General features: G+C 35.7%; 3 protein-coding genes and 1 long non-coding RNA gene across 10 annotated transcripts in view; 2 read left to right on the top strand and 2 right to left on the bottom strand.

Annotated features, from left to right (window-relative positions):
* Positions 1-18275, top strand: part of LOC132912516 (uncharacterized) — a 74243-nt gene that overhangs the window by 40094 nt on the left and 15874 nt on the right. The window lies entirely within an intron of this gene.
* On the bottom strand, positions 419-5856 carry LOC132912105 (uncharacterized). 5 transcript variants are annotated; one of them, XM_060969255.1, is made up of 6 exons: positions 5579-5856; positions 5219-5423; positions 4453-4605; positions 4352-4367; positions 4081-4185; positions 419-1689 (listed from the first exon to the last, which is right to left on the bottom strand). In XM_060969255.1, exons 2-6 carry the CDS (start codon positions 5261-5263, stop codon positions 1643-1645), a joined length of 366 nt encoding a protein of 121 aa, XP_060825238.1. In that variant the 5' UTR covers positions 5264-5423; positions 5579-5856; the 3' UTR covers positions 419-1642. The 5 variants fall into 5 exon arrangements, with proteins under 5 accessions (XP_060825238.1, XP_060825220.1, XP_060825203.1 ...); XM_060969237.1 differs by having other exon boundaries at positions 4453-4658; XM_060969220.1 differs by having other exon boundaries at positions 4453-4740; positions 5579-5855.
* LOC132912137 (uncharacterized) lies at positions 8307-9991 on the bottom strand. The gene is made up of 5 exons (XM_060969303.1): positions 9645-9991; positions 9435-9570; positions 9050-9199; positions 8784-8913; positions 8307-8651 (listed from the first exon to the last, which is right to left on the bottom strand). The coding sequence occupies exons 1-5, from the start codon at positions 9745-9747 to the stop codon at positions 8454-8456; spliced, it is 717 nt and encodes a 238-aa protein (XP_060825286.1). The 5' UTR covers positions 9748-9991; the 3' UTR covers positions 8307-8453.
* LOC132912129 (YLP motif-containing protein 1-like) lies at positions 11190-17096 on the top strand. Of its 3 annotated transcripts, XM_060969290.1 has the most exons (10): positions 11190-11488; positions 11823-13972; positions 14287-14389; positions 15048-15235; positions 15314-15426; positions 15496-15696; positions 15840-16164; positions 16283-16367; positions 16581-16710; positions 16811-17096. In XM_060969290.1, exons 1-10 carry the CDS (start codon positions 11268-11270, stop codon positions 16835-16837), a joined length of 3543 nt encoding a protein of 1180 aa, XP_060825273.1. In that variant the 5' UTR covers positions 11190-11267; the 3' UTR covers positions 16838-17096. The 3 variants fall into 3 exon arrangements, with proteins under 3 accessions (XP_060825273.1, XP_060825253.1, XP_060825264.1); XM_060969270.1 differs by having other exon boundaries at positions 15314-15696; XM_060969281.1 differs by having other exon boundaries at positions 14299-14389; positions 15314-15696.

Here is an 18275-nt window from a genome sequence, read left to right on the forward strand (position 1 = left end):
TGGTACCTCAAATACGTGTTATACACTATTTTTTTTTTTTTTTTTTATCTTTACAATATCTGTGATTTGTAATATCTCTAATATCTTTGTAATATGTGTATATATATATATATATATATATATATATATATATATACATATTACATTATTATATATATATATATATATATATATATATACATATTACATTATTATATATATATATATATATATATATATATATATATGTAAATACATGTAAATAGTGCGCGCCTCTCGTTTCTTTCGTAGATCGAACACAAGTTATCGAACACAAGTTGAACATATTCTTTAGAACGTCTGTACACCTGCATGCATATGCGTAGCCTATTCTATTTGAGAAGTTTAAATTATTACGCGTAAAGGGTCTAAAAGAAAGTTTAAACAGAAGCTTAACAGCTAGCTTATTAATGTCCTTTTATTTACATTTGTATATTTATTGACAGATGCACGAGAATAATAATTGCATCTATTATACATACATACAAGTTAGAATCGTATATCCTGTTTATACATACATATACATACATATTCACAAACATACACATATTTAGCACGTTATTTTATTATTTTTGGATAATTTAGCTACGTATCATTATAAAGATTAAGTGTATCTTTGATTGTCAGTCAATAGGCTTTTTTACTTTTGATCCCACATCAAATAATTGTGCAAAGAACTTACATTTTACATATATATCAATCGTTGACGCTCTGTCTGCCTATTCTCTCCCTTCGCATCATCATCGTTTACACGCATGTTTTTCCGTTATCCCGTTCATCCTTCCATCCATTAAACCGTGTTTGAATAGCGTTAAAGTATCAGATAAAAAGGTTACAGTCGATCTAAATACATAGCTAATGCACAACGAACGAAATTTTCTCACATTAATAATATTTTTGTTTGCATTCTGTACAATGGAACTACCTTCTGGATATACGAAACGCAAGGGAGTAGTATTTCAATTAGACACACACAGTATCGTATCGTAAGAGAAAGCTAAATACTTTGAACACTAATGTTTCTGTGTAATCATATTATATAAAAAATAATTCGATACAACTGTACGTACGTACTTAATACTTAGATAGATCTGAATTTCAGAGCCAGAGTGTATTTAATTCATACTTTCCAAACTTTCGAAAAGAGCGAGTCGTAGTGGCGGGATACTAAACGACATGTAACGAAAAAGTTTATACTATCGAGAAGAATGAGACAAATTTTATACGGAAAACATGTCTATATCGTGTAAAATAGCATTTTTTAAATTTAATACACTCTGGTTTTGGTGCCCATATGTTCAATTACATATTGCGTGTGCGCGCGTCTACATACATACAAACACGTACATACATACATACATACATACACACACATACATACATACGTACGTACATACATATATGTAGAATTGAAAATATAGATATACTATATAACCAAACGGTCTACAATGTGCAACTGTTCAAAGCCAGTAGTACGAAAAATCAAAAACCTGTCGTTGCTCGCACTTCACTAAATTACATTAGTTGACGGCGTTCACGACAGTTATTCATGCTGTTTGTTATTTAATCAATTGGATTAACGGTTGCTCGGCAAAGCACGGTAATTCCGGGTGACAGCGAACGATTACGGTCTCGTGAAGCGATATCTGTACGGTGTCCAGGTGAATAATTCTATGAAAAGAATAGATATACGAATATAGTATACCCCAACAATATAATATATAGTATACATTCTGTTAAGCATGTGTTATGCCTAGGGGTTACAACGTGCATAATGTGATCACGTCCCGATACATCATTTCACATTTGTTGATAATTAATCTTCATGCACAAATTACTGGAAATTATCTGGAAAAATATGCATATGTTTACACACTTGTGTAAATATACCTGCGATTACAAGACCAGGAAAGCATGATACAGACAGAATTTTCGTTGAAACGGGTATCGAGATGCCATCGATACGATGTATATGTATTACATCGTATTTACATATATATGTATGTAATCATAACTACAACTATATATATATAAATATATATATATATATATATACCTATATATGTATCGGTGGACAGGTTTGAGTTAATGAGCGCGTCTGATACGATGATGCGCGTTATTATGCATTGTCACGCATGCTAGGTGATCTTGGTGGCTGCTGTTGTAATAGCTGCGATACTACAGGATACGAGGATAAGATGCATGTTGAACGTTGGGCATGCATCAGTTACTTAGTAATGAAAATGAACGAGGACGTCTTGATCTCGTTTCTTAGAGTATTGCGTATCGAATCTTTCGACATCTCGAATTGAATTGCGTGTTTCTCGTCGAACTCGATAATACGTATGTAAGTAAGTAAGTACATATAACGCATACATTTTCCTATAAAATCGGAGATTTATTAAATATTACATGGAAACAAATTTCCCCGATTCGTGTTATTCGTAGTAAGAATTTCTTGTACTTGTAATATTCCCTAATATCGAGTAATGTTCAAATTTTAAATGCATATCGATATAATATAATCTGATCGATATAATTATAACGAACGTGTATTTCTTCTTTCTTTTTTTTCTTTTCTTGCCTCCACCGCCATCATCTTAGCGTACAGTTCCCTATATTCTTACTCTATTTTGATTTAAAGCTTATCATTCTCCAAAAAACATTTTCGTCGAATCGTACAACCGTATTCAAACGACGCAAGATAAAGAAATAAATGAAAAAAAGGCTATCCGGTCGGTACAGTATCTAAATTTTAAATTTTGAATTTATTCGGAACTTGGAATAGTAATGTTTAAATTAGCGATAGAAAAGTTCGGTAATTATTTACAAGTACTGTCGCCTCACCGATTTCGATGATTTTCGAACATGTTGTAAAAATCGAAATCAATATTTTGAACAACTTTCCCTGTACATATAATCCCCGCCGCTCGGTCTTTATTTCCGAGATACCCATCAAAATATTTTTCAAATTTTTATTCTGACGTTACTTTGAAATTAAAGTGAAATTTAACGTAAATTAATTGAAATCAGATCAAAACTTATTAATTGCTTGATTACAGCTCGATGATCTGTATTTCGTTAGATTTGAGTTAGGTACTTTAAATCGGTTTTAATGTTACTAGAGCTATAAACCCAACTAAAAATCGTCTCTCATCTCGCTGGAATAGCTAAGCCAAGTTGCACTTCCTTCTCATCTGCCAGCGTTTACAAATCGAAATGTGAGATACATGTAAACTCATCGCGGCCCGTGCATCGACATCGACAAGCCTAATACAAATTTAAATGGCATTACTCCGATGCACATCAGAGTAAAAGTGAGAAAAATATTTTCACGAATGTCTCGGAAACTAAGATCGAGCGGGGGTTATACTTGTCGGGAAAATCGATGAAAATGTTGATTTCTACAATATATTGGAAGATCATCGAAATCTGTGAGGCGATGGTAAGTGAGTGTAAATAATCATCAAAAGTTCTCGTTCCGTCCTCGAACATGAAATCATCTACTACCGTGAATATCACATACACTACCACTCATAAATATTCGACCGATCGACGCTTTCATAGTAATATACTTTTCGCAATAACGATATAGTACGTACATATGAATTCAACCGAATCGTAGAAATTCACGAATAGAAGTAAATTAATGCCCAGAAATAGTAGTTTGTAGGTACTTAAGAAATCAGCAGATCACAAATTTATATAACATATCAGTAGCGCATTGCATTACAGTTGAATAGGTCTGTAAAACTACATTTTTGAAGATCGAAGGATAAATTGCACATTATCTTTAAACGATAAATTTCCACGACATAACGCCATATACATATAATTCTAACGATCGTAAAAAATAAGGTTATCGTCATAAAGAATAACGTAGAACGTCCTCGTTCTTTCGTAAAGAAACAAGCGTTCCGATACTTATGAACGGTAGTGTATACGAAAGTTTCGTGCGATCAATCAGCTTGACGATCAAATTAACGAAATGAGTCGCTACAAGAGCGATGCAAAGCTACGATGTTTGAACATTGGCTAGATTCGATACGCCCTACGATTTACCGTTGCTAGTGAAGCATGGACAGAGCGCGTTCAGTATTCGACTGCAGAATCCACGGGCACGATGATTCCAACCAGCGACGTTACCGATACCCTTCAGTCTACTTCCTACACAAACAAATATTCTGTTTCTTTTACTGGAACTAGGGAACAAGCGATGAATGAAAATAAGCTTGGAGACATAAGCTCTATCTTCCTTTCTCGTCATGCCTTTCTATCGATTATGATGCCAAGTACGTAGGATTCTTTTTTTATATCATACTATAAGGCTTACCTTCACTGACAGCTTTCTGAAACATGAAATTGTCAATGAATAATTACGTTTGACAGCGTTCTTTCGAAAATCGACGAACAAAAAATTTGCGTGTCACTCGCCTCCGTCAACACCTTCCTTTTTGATGCTTCCGTGATCGCCGTTTGTATAACTTCACTCACAAACTTGCTCGTTTCTCTCATTAGCTCTTCGTCGTCTTTGAAAGCTTCTCTCTGTTGTTCTAGCGTCCCAGTGGTTAACATCTTTTCCCGTTCCTCCATAGTCCATTTACAAGAAACGGTATTGTTCATTTCTTCGGTCATAATTTCTACGTTGATCGGTTCGAATCTGATTAATTTTAACCAGTGATATTTTTAGAATATTTCTGTGAAATATTCATTCTGTTGAAACTGCGAACGAGTATATATATATCTTTCTTTTTCTTCTTTCCTTTCTCAAATAATTTCATTAGGAATAGAAATTACATGTACAGACTTTCGTATCGATACAACGGTTACAACGTCTACCAATATCGCGGCTGCTAGCTCACAATTGTGTTATATTCAATATTTAATTTCGCATAATACAGAATAATGCAAATAATACGACTCGTCGGTAATACGAGCACAATTTAAATCATATCCAATTTGACTGTTATTTTTTCAGGTTCACAAATAATCGTAGTAGTTGAATTCTTCTTAAAAGATGTTATTGCGAAATGAAAGAACTTCTCATGACTGGCATAACACAGGCAAGAGGGTACATGGGAGGTATTGGTAACACCATACTAACAGTTGTTCAACGAAATTGTATATGTACATGTATCGTATGTTGTTATCAGAACGAACAGGAAAATGGAAAAGCACAGATAATATCCGTTTTACTTACATTTACGGAGAAACTCGAAGAAAAGGCGATTGACCTTTTGGGCATATGTAGATATCGAGCTACAGGTGGTGCGCATTCGTTCTACAAGGAAGACCGAGTGCCGTCTATTCAATGTCATGATGTATTCTTTCGACCTTACTCGAATCGATTTCCTTTCAACCTTTCCAAAGCTGAAGTCCGTCTTAATCAAATTAATCCGAGTTTTCTTTGAGGATTTATTTTCTTTGATTTTAGTACAACTGGAGTTTCGACATCCTGTTTTTCTTCACGTTTAGCTCCCTGCCTCTCTCTCTCTCTCTCTCTCTACACCTCCCTCTCCCTCTTTCTCCTTCCCACCCTCCCTCCCACCCTCCCTCTCACCCTCTTACTTCTTCCTTCTTTTATTCTTCCTTCCAGTGGAAAAGCAAAATATTAATATTTCCGTATAAACTAAATGTCAGAATTGCCGTTGCCGTTACTGTTACAAGATATATGTATATATCTCCGAAAGAAGAGATCATACGTAGGTGCGAACGATAACAAGCGATACGCATGTCCAAATTGTGCTTCGCGGTACGCCCGACCACCGACCAACACTGATTCGCCGCGTAACGATCGAACGTCTGCCAGCAGTGTCAGCCTCGGCTACTGGCTCGGTTTGCCTGACTGAATATCACCCCGGGGAAACGTTTCGGAGCATGCGTCGACCTCCACGCGACTATTAACTACGTACTTGCTTTCTAGTTGTGCGGTTTATTACCCCCTTTTTCTCACATTTCTTCGCTCTATTCGATTTCACGTTTATCTTTCATATTTCCACACTTTTCCTCTCTCTCTTCCTTGTTCAATTTGAGAATGAGCCTATGGTTTTTCTATTTGTCCTTTCTACTTTCTTCCAATTTTTTTTTTCATATATTTATGCGTTTCTATTGCAAATACAGTCCTCGCCAAAAAGATAGCCCAGATGTGCTATCTTTAATTTTTCAATGACGCGTGTAGTAGAGCTTTGTCGCGTTCTGTCTGTAACTTATAATATCAAAACATTATGAGCCCAGAATATGCGGTTTCGTTGAAAATAATTAAAAATATTATGAGGTTTAGTGTGTAACAAAAAGAATTGTTTTATTTTAAGAACGAAATGATGGCGCACTCTGTTAATATGTTTAGAAATTGCTCGGTAGTTTATGATCTATCAACGAGTAAAGATTACAGTACAATATTATATAAATTTGTAAGTATAGGAGGCGGAAGAAAATTAAACGAGTCTGAAAAGAAGCAAATTCTTGAACTAAAACAGCAACAGTTATCAGTAGCAAAAATATCGAAAGTAATAAGAAGAAGTCGTAAAGTAATACACAATTTCTTAAAAAATGTTGAAGATTATGACAAAAAGAAAAGTATCGGTCGGCCGTCATCGTTATCCGATCGTGATAAGCGAGCAATTTTGCGTGTAGCTTCCAACTCGCGGTTAACAACGAAGCAACTAATGGAAAAATTTGGTGTTAGCGCCAGTGTTTCCAGCGTTTGTCGAGTTTTACTATCCTGCAAAGATATTAAGAGGCTAAAATTGAAAAAGAAACCCTCGTTAACGACGAAACACAAATTAGAACGTTTACGCTTTACAAAAAACGTAAGAAGAGAGAGACAATGTCAGCAATTCGACGACAAATGGAAGGAGAGAGCGAGCGTGATGGTTTGGGCCGGCATCGGTTATTTCGGCAAGACAAGTATCAAGTTCATCAATGGGAGAATGAATAGTGTCCGATACATAAATTTAATCAAAGAACAAATAAATAATCATGCAGAACGCATTTCTCGACCTGATTACATCTTTCAACAAGATAATGCATCTGTATACACATCAAGATTAGTCCAATCGTATTTTAATGAAAATAATATAACTATTTTGCCGTGGCCTGCACGGTCCCCGGACCTTAATATTATTGAAAATTGTTGGACAGAACATGTTCATCACGGTGTATACGCGGATGGAAAACAGTATCAACAAGTACAAGAATTAAAAAATGCAATTGTACGCGAATGGGATACGTTGAGTCAAAATTATATCCAGAAACTATATAAATCGATACCACATCGTACCAAATCGTATAAAAGTAATAGAAAATAAAGGGGGATGTACCCATTATTAAATAAGTATATATGTTTGATAAATAATTATTGTTAGTTACAATTTATGTCGATTATTATTTCCTTATTGTACATGTGCTATAATTTCGTTCTTAAAATAAAGCAATTTTTTTTTTTTTTTACACACACTAAACCTCATAATATTTTTAATTATTTTCAACGAACCGCATATTCTGATCTCATGATGTTTTGATATTATACGTTACAGACGAAAAACTCTACATTGCGTCATTGAGAAATTAGAGATAGCACACCTGGGCTATCTTTTTGGCGAGGAGTGTAATATTAAGCACGTTAATAGAGACACAGTTTTATTTTAAAAGACACAGATACATTAGATGCATTTTCAAATAATATAGAATGGAAACTATCAATCGTTGAAACGAGACCACATCTGTTACATCTGTTACATATAATTAGTATAAAGTAATTAACTTATATATAATTTACCTGTTATATATTTTAATAGTTTCGTCGTTTCTCTTCTGTAGGCATCATAGAGATGCAAATATGGGGCTGCGATGCGCCCGTCCCCCTAAGGGCAAAAGCCTTGTGAAGGTGAGCGAAAAGAAGGCGATACGGAAAGAGGTAAAGCTAGAAGGAGGGGAAAGGAAAGGAGAGTAAGCAAGACAGAAAGAGTGAGAGAGAGAGAGAGAGAGAGAAAGAAAGAAAGAGAGATTTCTAAACATAGTAGAAGATCAATATTGTTAGATATTTAATCATTTTCTGTTTTATTCTCTGTATCATTAAAATTACTCTTGCGCAATAGATATTTACCACAAGTACTTATTGCAAAGAATAATAATTTGTTGACTGTACAGAAAAATATAATCGAGATTATCGAGATATCGTAACGGTCGTTTAAATATTAAATGACGATTATATGAAATCTATTCGACGTGAATTGGATTAAACTATTCAAAAAGTCCCTTTTAATTGAATTTCATCTTGGATGAACGAATATTTCTATTATAAAATGTCTCCATATGCATATATCGCTTATTTTACTTCCTTTAATATCTCTCTCGCTCGATAATACCACAAATCAGTTATATTCGTAATACAAGAAGACAATTGTATATGTTGGGCTGGAAATATAGGAATCTATTCAATTTTGCGTCAATCTTCTACTTTTCCTCTTTTTCCAAGACATACGCGCGCAATATAATTTCCAATTTCGTTGAATGATCCTTGCTGCATGATTTGAACGAAAATATTCTACGTTCGCTAAGAAAGCTCTTCTTACGTCTAACTCGCTTTCCTCCTTTAATCGTTTATGGAATCTACGTTGAGCAACGAGGTGATCCTATAATGATATATGTATGCTTGGATGACTTTCTAAATGTTCCATTTTTGACAATCTTTCGAACCAGCACAGGTATTTTGATAACGCGGACGATAATATGTAATAAATAGATATAAAGCAGATTGTACAGACCTGAAGAATGGCATATTCTTTGTTCAACAGATTCTGTCTGATTCGAAGACTAAGTTTATACACATAAAGCGATCCGATATTCCTGTCGTATTTTTCAAATTGACCCAAACATCGTTCTCTCGCTTTATAACTGCGTGCCATTGCATTACATTATTAAATGTAAACTAATGTTTATCATCATCACAGTCATTTATAAAAGACATGATAAAAACAATGATAATAATAAGAATAGCAATAACGATAATAATAAGAAGTTTCTCCTTTACCGTTCGTTGCATAAATCGTTCATTCTCAAATAACATATTCCGTCAAGAGATTTCATACGAAGATCGAACCGCTCAACTTCTACTTTCACAGATCTTTTTCGTACTTCGTTCTTTAAATTTGTAGCGGATAACTTCGACGAGAATTTTGCTCTAAAATATTTACTTCGTATTAATATAATCGTAAGATTCTTGCAGAATATATCGTATATGTATACATACACGTGTGTATAGATATTCATCTGTATAATTAATATATTAGGTATAATATAGTAGTACTAAATATTACGTATACATATTACAACACGTATTTGAGATACTATGAAACAATAATGTTTTTCATCTTATTTTCGATTTGCTTGACAAGAAAGAATAAAAAGTTACTTACGTTCGTATTTTTATCTTTTGTTCCAAACTTTCTTGAATATTCTTCCTTGCAAGTTTTGCTCTTTCCCAATTTAATTCAAAACTTCGCAAAAATTGGTTCGAGTCTGATCTCTCATTTTCAAGTAAAATCTCCCACTCTATTGAAAAAAATGTACGATGTTACGGATGATCCGGCTTACGTAGAAACATACATACATACATATATACATACGTGTCATTTCAAGTTTAGCTTTGTCAATGATTCTTGTAAAATCACATAATCCAGTGTCCCAGGTTGTTTCCTTTACGAAATGCTGCTTCGAATTAGCTTTCATCAAACAACAGAATAACTCAACTTTTTCGAATAATATCTTTTTTCGTGAATAGAAATTTTGTTCGGTTATTTCTCCAACTTCAATGTTCGAATGCTACATACATGTATAATTTATTCATTACCGAATAAATAGAAAAAAATTTTCATATAGAATGAATTATTAAAGTCAATAATTTTATAAGCAAATTGTCTAGAAATGCCGTATGCGTTATCGTTCTTTCCTACACACACACACACACACACACACACACACACACACTACTTGCTTTTCAACTACATACTTTTTTTGTGAGAACCGTTAAACATCCATCCATTTGGTCAACTTGAATTTAGAATAATATGCATATACGTATCTATGTATATATGTGTGTATATATATATATATATATATATATAATATGTTCTCCCTTCTTTCAATCAATTGTACAATTGCATAAAATGTGGCACATCAAATTGGACCCGTACACTATATACGATCGTTCGTAAGCCTACGTGAAATACGTACACGTATGTACATAATCAGATTAATTAGTTTTCGGTGTCCATAGTTACGAGTTGATGATTACCGGATATTACGTACACGCACATTTGTTGCCTCTATATGATCTTCGTGAGGAATATCAACATGAAAATGTTAAATCGAACTCATTTTTAACGATAAACTCAATTCACGATTTGATAACATTTTATTTCGCATGATATTTAAAAGAAGTAATTAAAATGAAAACTCGTTTAAATTCTTTAATACATATATACATATATGTCTATACCTATACACGTGCCTGCGTAATTACATAGGTGATTTATAATTGAGACCATTTGAGAATTCGAGAGTTGTATCGTTTTATAATTTATAAGAATAGCCATAAAAGCAAATTTATATTTGCAATTCAATTAAATTATTGTCAAAGATTTCTACTTTAAATTTATATTTTAATAATCATCTTATTTAATGAAGATTAGCGTGGAACAGAATACCAGATTTCCTCTCTGATAATATTAACGAATTAAATTGTATTGATCCCAAGCGCTTAAAATCAGTATTGTATTGTAAATGTTAGTGTCATAGAAAATTGTATCCGAGATTTGAAAATGATCAATGATCTAAATTGTAAACAGTATGCATAGTATATAGCACACATTTACATTTACATATGTATATGTATGTATACCAATAACAAACTGTATTTTATACACCGTGTTTCCTTCATATTTATAATAATTCAAAGAATATATTGATAAATCTATATAAACCAACAATATTGCGTTGTCTCTTAACTCGTTTCATAATCCCATACGTAATGATAATGTTAATCGAAATTTTTAGTATGCTTGCACATACATAATTCGCTGTTCAACTCTGTTATCGTTTAAGTTATATTGGCTGTTGTTTGGTGGCGCTAGTGTTGCTGCTAGTAATACGCCAGTGCTGCTACGTGGATGCGATTGCTAGAATTATTAGTCGATTTCAAGTCCAAGTATCGTTGAATGTGTTGAGGAGTCGTCTGCGATACAATAAATATGGCGTACCGCGGTGTGAAAGGTTCTGATCCGTTCGTTTCGAAAACATCGCGAAATGAGCGTTTTGCACAAATGTCAAAGCAAGAGCAAATTATTCAGCAAAAAAAGCTTGAAATACAAGCAAAGATGCAAGAGCAAAAAGCAAAAGAAGCTGTGGAAAACTTGAAAAAGACAAATACGATAGCTCCGAATTTGATAGAAAATAAAACGAATTCTTCCAAGTAAGTAGAGCTATATCACTTCCAGAATAATTTCATATTTATTATTGCGTGAGTAGATTGAACGATATTATGAAAACACCTCTGTTCCCTCTTCGTAATTTTTCGTATTAACTGTTAACACTTTAACTTAATTAGTTTTCATGCGTGAATAAAACAGCAGCGTCGATGTCAAATACTGATAACAAGCTGACAGGGTTATGGAAATATTCATGTATTATAGCAATAGTTTTAGTCTTTTTTTATTTGTTCTAATTAATCACCTGTTGATTTAGTACTTTGATTTAATAATATCTTATATCTGTATCCGTATCTAACGTCTTATGTTTCATTACAGAAAAGACGAAAACAAGCCAGTGATATCTCAAACCATTAATTTATTTGCTAATGACGGAAGCTTTTTGGATCAATTTAAAAAAATTGCAAGTAATAAGGGAACAGGAAAAACAGAGACGATGTTTCCTTCGAAGATAGAAGAAAGAACGGAAGAAAGTGTACAGGATAAAGAACGAAGGAGAAATAACGACAGAAATAAAGACTGGGAAAATAGGAAAGACCGCAGGAGGGAGGATTCTCATTGGGAAAAGAGTTCTGACAAAAGACATAACTCTTCTTCCAGTCCGTCTCCTACTAAACGTTCAGCATCTCAAAGTCCAGAAGCTAGACATTCATTTAATCAAGTAACTTCTAACGATCAACGTATGCAGCACAGCAATCAACAGTTTCTTTCTCGGAATGGAAATCTATCTGCTGTTCCATCCCTTGCATCTCAACCTATGACGTATCTCACAGGTGTACCATCACCTAATGTGAGAAGTATCGTAACCAACGTACCTCCTCCAAATTTATCAAAAATGCCTCCTCCGAAAAGTATGTGTAGCACTTTTCCTAGACTGGGTGACCAATCTGGAGATCCAAGAATGCAAATAACATCACCTCATACAGTCCGTCCACCTCCACCTCCACCTCCACCTTCTATACCTGTGCAACCTGTTCCACCAAACACCAACGTACCTCCACCAAATATTCATATTTCTCGGACAATGTCATCTAATTTATCAAATTTACCACAACCACCACCACCTTCAACCGTTCCATTAGCATCTTTATTATCTACATCGTCATTAACGTTGCCAACGTCATCAACGTCGCCAACATCGTCATTGCTGTTATCATCACCGCCACCACCACCACCACCACCACAATCGTCGCCATTACTCTCATCATCATCTTCCTGCTCTACTTCTTCTGCTATCTCCTGTTGCCCCAATTCCTCCTCCTCCTCTTCTTCCTCTTCTTCATTTACATTGGCATCGACAACACTACAACTACCTTCATTGCTAAAATCGCCATCGCCGTCGCCATCGCCGTCGCCATCGTCATCGTCATCGTTATCGTTATCGTCATCGTCATCATCGTCCTCGTCATCGTCCACAGCATCATCGTCATTGACACCATCGTTGTTACCGTCTTCTTCGTCATCATCGTCACCATTATCCTCATCAACATTATTATTATCGTCGTCGTCGTCGTCGACGTCATCGTTGTCGTCGTCGTCGTCGTCGTCGTCGTCGTCGTCGCCGTCGCCGTCGCCGTCGTCGTCATTGTTGCCGCCGCCGCCGTCGTCGTCGTCGTCGTCGTCGTCGTCGTCGTCGTCGTCGTCGTCGTCGTCGTCGTCGTCATTGTTGCCGCCGCCGTCGTCGTCGTCGTCGTCGTCGTCATTGTTGTTGCCGCCGCCGCCGCCGCCGCCGCCGCCGCCGTCGTCGTCGTCATCGTCGTCGTCGTCGTCGTCGTCGTCGTCGTCGTCGTCGTCGTCGTCGTCGTCGTCGTCGTCGTCGTCGTCGCCGCCGCCGCCGCCGCCGTCGTCGTCGTCGTCGTCGTCGTCGTCGTCGTCATTGACGTCGTCGTCGTCGTCGTTACCGTCATCATCGCTATCAACTTCTTTGTCATTATCTTCGTTATCGTCCACATTATTGGTATCATCAGAATCGAGCACGCGACAACACTTAGCTTCAACCGGACAACAATGCGGTGTACCACCTCCTACACCATTACAACCTATGAACTTACCACCTCCAAACATTCCTCCTCCTAATTTGTTACCAACAATGACACAAATGCCACCAAGCATAATGTCGATTCCGGCTACGCAGACAATTGTGGTCAGTGTACCGAATACGTCAAATGTGCCAAATGTCCCACACGTCCCACCGCCAAATGTAATACCATCTGTGATGATGTCCGCTCCACCACCAATTCACAATGTTGCCTCGAATATGAATTCAATTCCACCGCCCAATCTTAATATTCCACCTCCGAATGTACCACCACCTTCCTTAATTCCAAACGCCAGGCCGCCGCTTTCTTTAATGTCGACCAGTTACCCTCTTCCTAATCAAGTCGCTCAGGTACCTATGGGACCACCTAATGTACAAGTGCCACCACCAGTGAGGCCATTGACTGATCTACAAGCCTCTGAACAGCTAGGTACGATATGTCGATTATTTTCATTTATTTCTTCGTTTCGACGTATCGCCGCGTGTTTATATTTACGAAGAACAAGTTATTTCCTGTAAAATGGATTACTTGTTCGCGCAGTCCAGAATATGTAAGTGTGCGTGCGTATGCGTATGCGCGCGCGCGATACGCCGAATACAAGACGCGTGGGCGAATACGAAACTTGCAAAAAGCAAATTCGTGCTGATCATTCGTGTAGACGAATACGTGTTCTACACTACAGAAACAAAAACAAAATCCAGAGTTTTTAGCGTTGTTACGCATGTCTGACAAAGGCTTCTAAGTGTGTCCCGTAGAGGCTGAGCAGCTGGCACGCATCGTCGCTGACTGTGGGGATGAAATCGAACAAGAAGCACGAGAGAAGAATGCCCAAGATCCTAAATTATGGTAACTACTGTCCTCTCTGGTCCCCATCTATAGTGTCTTTATACGTGTAGCGTTTGCACATATCACATTTTCTTTATTTCACCTTACGTATTGTTCGTTCGTCTTTTTTCGCACAACATTGCTCTATTTCAAGCACTAGATTACGATGCTTGCTTTGTCTGTATCGCTTCTCCATTTGCTACTTCCTTTCGAATCAAGTAGCGAAATCTTATCGATAATATTTGATAATAACGATACGTGAAATTGTAATTAAAATTTGACCAATAAGTTTTTTAATCATACATATATCGTGTATCCAAAACGCGAATGTCTTTCTTCATTTCTTATTTACAATTATTTATAATTACTATTTTATCCTTCGTAAAATAACATACGTTAGGGTATGTTCCCCTAATTAGTTTATAAAATATTTCTTTTGTAAAATAGAGACAGTACCTAAATTCTTCAATGTAATTATCGAATCAAAGACGTGACATATTGGACGAACATACGAATATACGATTTGTTTTGTTATAAAACACCTGTTATCTTTTATTATTCTTTCTTCTTATTCTTTTTTCTTTCTTTTCTCTCTTTATTGTGTCTCTTTTAATCTAAAGGAATTTAATTTAGGAGACTATGTTACTCGTCAGAAGTTTTAAGTTTTGTTTTAATCAAGGTTTCTGCACCAAAAGCAAAGTGCAGCCTATATGCAGTACAGGGGATTGGTGGCAAAATTTCGCGCTGAAAAATCCGTTAAGGAATATAAAAACACCGGCGCGGAACTCTATTGTCCGGAAGAAGCCCTCAGCGATAATGACGATAGCGATCAAGGTCCTACTTCTAACAAGCATGTTTCACCACAAGGTATATATAATGTATACTTACTTTTGCATCGAGTCATCTTCTATCACTATCGATTATAATCAATGGTATATTAAACAGAAAAGAAACGAGAGAGAGAGAGCGATAACAATTCTACAGATCGATCAAAGGAAGACAACAAGGAAGAACGTAAACGAAAAAGACGTAGCCGATGGGGCGATCCAGATAATAAGGTGCCTGTAGCAGAAATGAACACGTTAACCAGCCATAATAAACAGCAAAGTAGTAGTGGCTTTTCACAGCCAGGTATCGCGATTCCTGGACAAATTGGACAACCGGCTGTTATAATTCCATCACCAAAGGTGCAACGTACGGAAACAAAGAATCCTATGTTAACTAAAATATCAAGAAACGATCCAGCCTTAATACAATATGCTCGGCAAACTTTCGGTACGTTAGATCTCACTGAAGAGCAATGGAAAAAAGCCGAAGATCATTACAAGGTGACAAGATTGTTTATTTTAAAATTATTTTATTTCAAGCGTTCATTTACGATTTAAGCTTAAGATCGAGCTTAATACTTTGTTAATTCAACTATATGTAATTTCTGTCAACTCACTCACCGTTTATTCTGACTTTCATTCAGATAAATCTTCTCTACCAAAACTTATTAAGAAAAAGAGAAGAAGTAAGACGTTTAGAAGCACAGGGTAAGCACAAATACGAATACGACAGTGACGAAGAGACGGAAGGTGGTACTTGGGAACACAAACTCAGATCTGCCGAAATGGAGGCTACTCAAATGTGGGCTGAAGAATTGACGGCTCAAGCAGAAGGAAAGCATCATATTGGTGATTTCTTGCCGCCGGATGAACTTAAAAAATTTATGGAACAATATAACGCAGTTAAGCAAGGGAAGGAACCTGATCTTAGCGATTACAAGGAGTACAAACTAAAAGAAGATAACATTGGTACGCAACCTGCCTTTCTTTGAGCGTGCATGTACTTACGTGTATTAAAATATATATGTATCTTTTTGTCAGTAAGTTATGTTTGACAACCAAATTAACGAAGTTTGCAATTCTTTAGGATTTCAGATGCTACAAAAACTTGGTTGGAGCGAGGGACAAGGGTTAGGTAGCGAAGGCAATGGTCGCATCGAACCTATTAATAAGTAAGTAGTTCCAGACTGATTGTACTTACTATTTTTGACCGCGTTGATTTCACATATAAACATATAATACATGTGAGTTATTTCATTGAGAGAAGTTTGCCGTATTATTGAATTTCCTTAGCATATTATTTGATCTATCTGTGGCCATTTCCTACTTTATTTATTACTATCAATATCTTCGATGTTGTACCGACATTTCTCATTTTTCTGTAGAGCAACGAATAGATTCGACAGTGCTGGTTTAGGTTCCGAAAGGCCGGATGGTGTATCCAGGGATGACGATGAATTCGATGCCTATAGAAAGAGGATGATGCTTGCCTACAGATTTAGGCCTAATCCTTTGGTAATTTTGTCAAACATTTAAAAAACTTCGGAATACCAAAGTTATGTTTCATATACTTAACCACTAATCAAATGTTTATTCTTCTTCCTTTTATTTTTAGAACAATCCTCGAAGACCTTACTATTGAGAAGAAGGTGACATTGGTAGATCGTATTCGAGGCATTATATATCGTGATATTCCATTTAGTTGGAAGATAAATTGTCATTATTTTGTATATTTGAAATATTATACTGAACATACAGAGTACACTTACAGTTATAGTGATATAATAAATGAAATCCCAATCTTGTTTCTATTTCTATAGATGTTTACTCTGTTTTCTTATTGTATGTATGTACGATTATGAATGCTCATTAGAATTATTAAATGAAATATGAACTGTGAATGTTTTGTTACATATATTATTTGTACGTAGGTTTCATATTTCATGCACCGCGCGATATGTATTAGATTGTAAAAGCATCGATTAAGTACATGGTAGACGTAACATAATTATATGGGACTTGGTGTCTCACAAATTCCTTGAATATCAGCTCCAAAAGAATCAGGCTATTTCCTATTAAATTGGACAAACGTGTTTAAGCGCTTATACATTGATCGATTTGATTGTTATATTGCCCTAACATAGGGAATATATCACGCCTCACTGGTCACATGGTCCCCCAAACATGGGACACGTAAAAGCAGCAACAGGTATCAGCTCTATCCTGCATTCAGTCCGTGACGAAACATTCCGGTTAATTTGTGTCGATAAACGAAACAATTTTACCGATCTACATACATACATATGTGACGATACCTATATATACTTGAATTTATACTGTACTCTTCCCTTTCCTCTCTGCTTTCTTCCTCTCTTCATTTTTATACCACGATCGATCTCATTGTCAGTCTGTCGGTTTACTATTTTTCTTGTACATCTTCTTCCTGATCGTATCTTGTTACTTTTTTCTTTATCGCGTTTACCGAATTACCGTATTGCATTCTCTTTTTTTTTCGATTTTGATTAGATTCGTTACTTAATCTTTTTCATTTCTTCATTCTCATCGTTGTCGTTGGAATTTCAATGCATATTTCACATCGATGCGCCCTGATAATCATGGAATGCACATTTCACAGTAATACCAAGTATGTCTGTTCTCGTTTCTTGATCAACAATTGTATCGACGTCTCGATCAAGGTGAAAAGTCTGACACGTTCTCTTAGAACGTAAGATCATGACATTCTCGAAATATTCCACACAAGTTCTCTTAGATTCGGAAAATAATGTTTTGATTTGTTTGTAATCTCACACGAAGAGTATAGATAGGAGGTAAAAGCTCAGCTATAAATAACTGACAACATTTATCTTATTTAAAAGCAATTTTCACCTTTCAATTAGCTTACCTTAATAATAGTTGTTTCCTTGATCTTCGTTTTGCATTTAAGTAATGTAATTTTAATCCTCGTTCCAACTACGTTCTAACACATTTTAATTAAAAGATAAATAATGATTTATAAAAAGATGATTCATAATCATTACGAAAAAAAAATGAAAGTTATCGATACGTACGTACGTATGCAA

The sequence above is a fragment of the Bombus pascuorum genome, chromosome 1, assembly GCF_905332965.1.
Source record: "Bombus pascuorum chromosome 1, iyBomPasc1.1, whole genome shotgun sequence".
NCBI classification, from domain to species: domain Eukaryota; kingdom Metazoa; phylum Arthropoda; class Insecta; order Hymenoptera; family Apidae; genus Bombus; species Bombus pascuorum.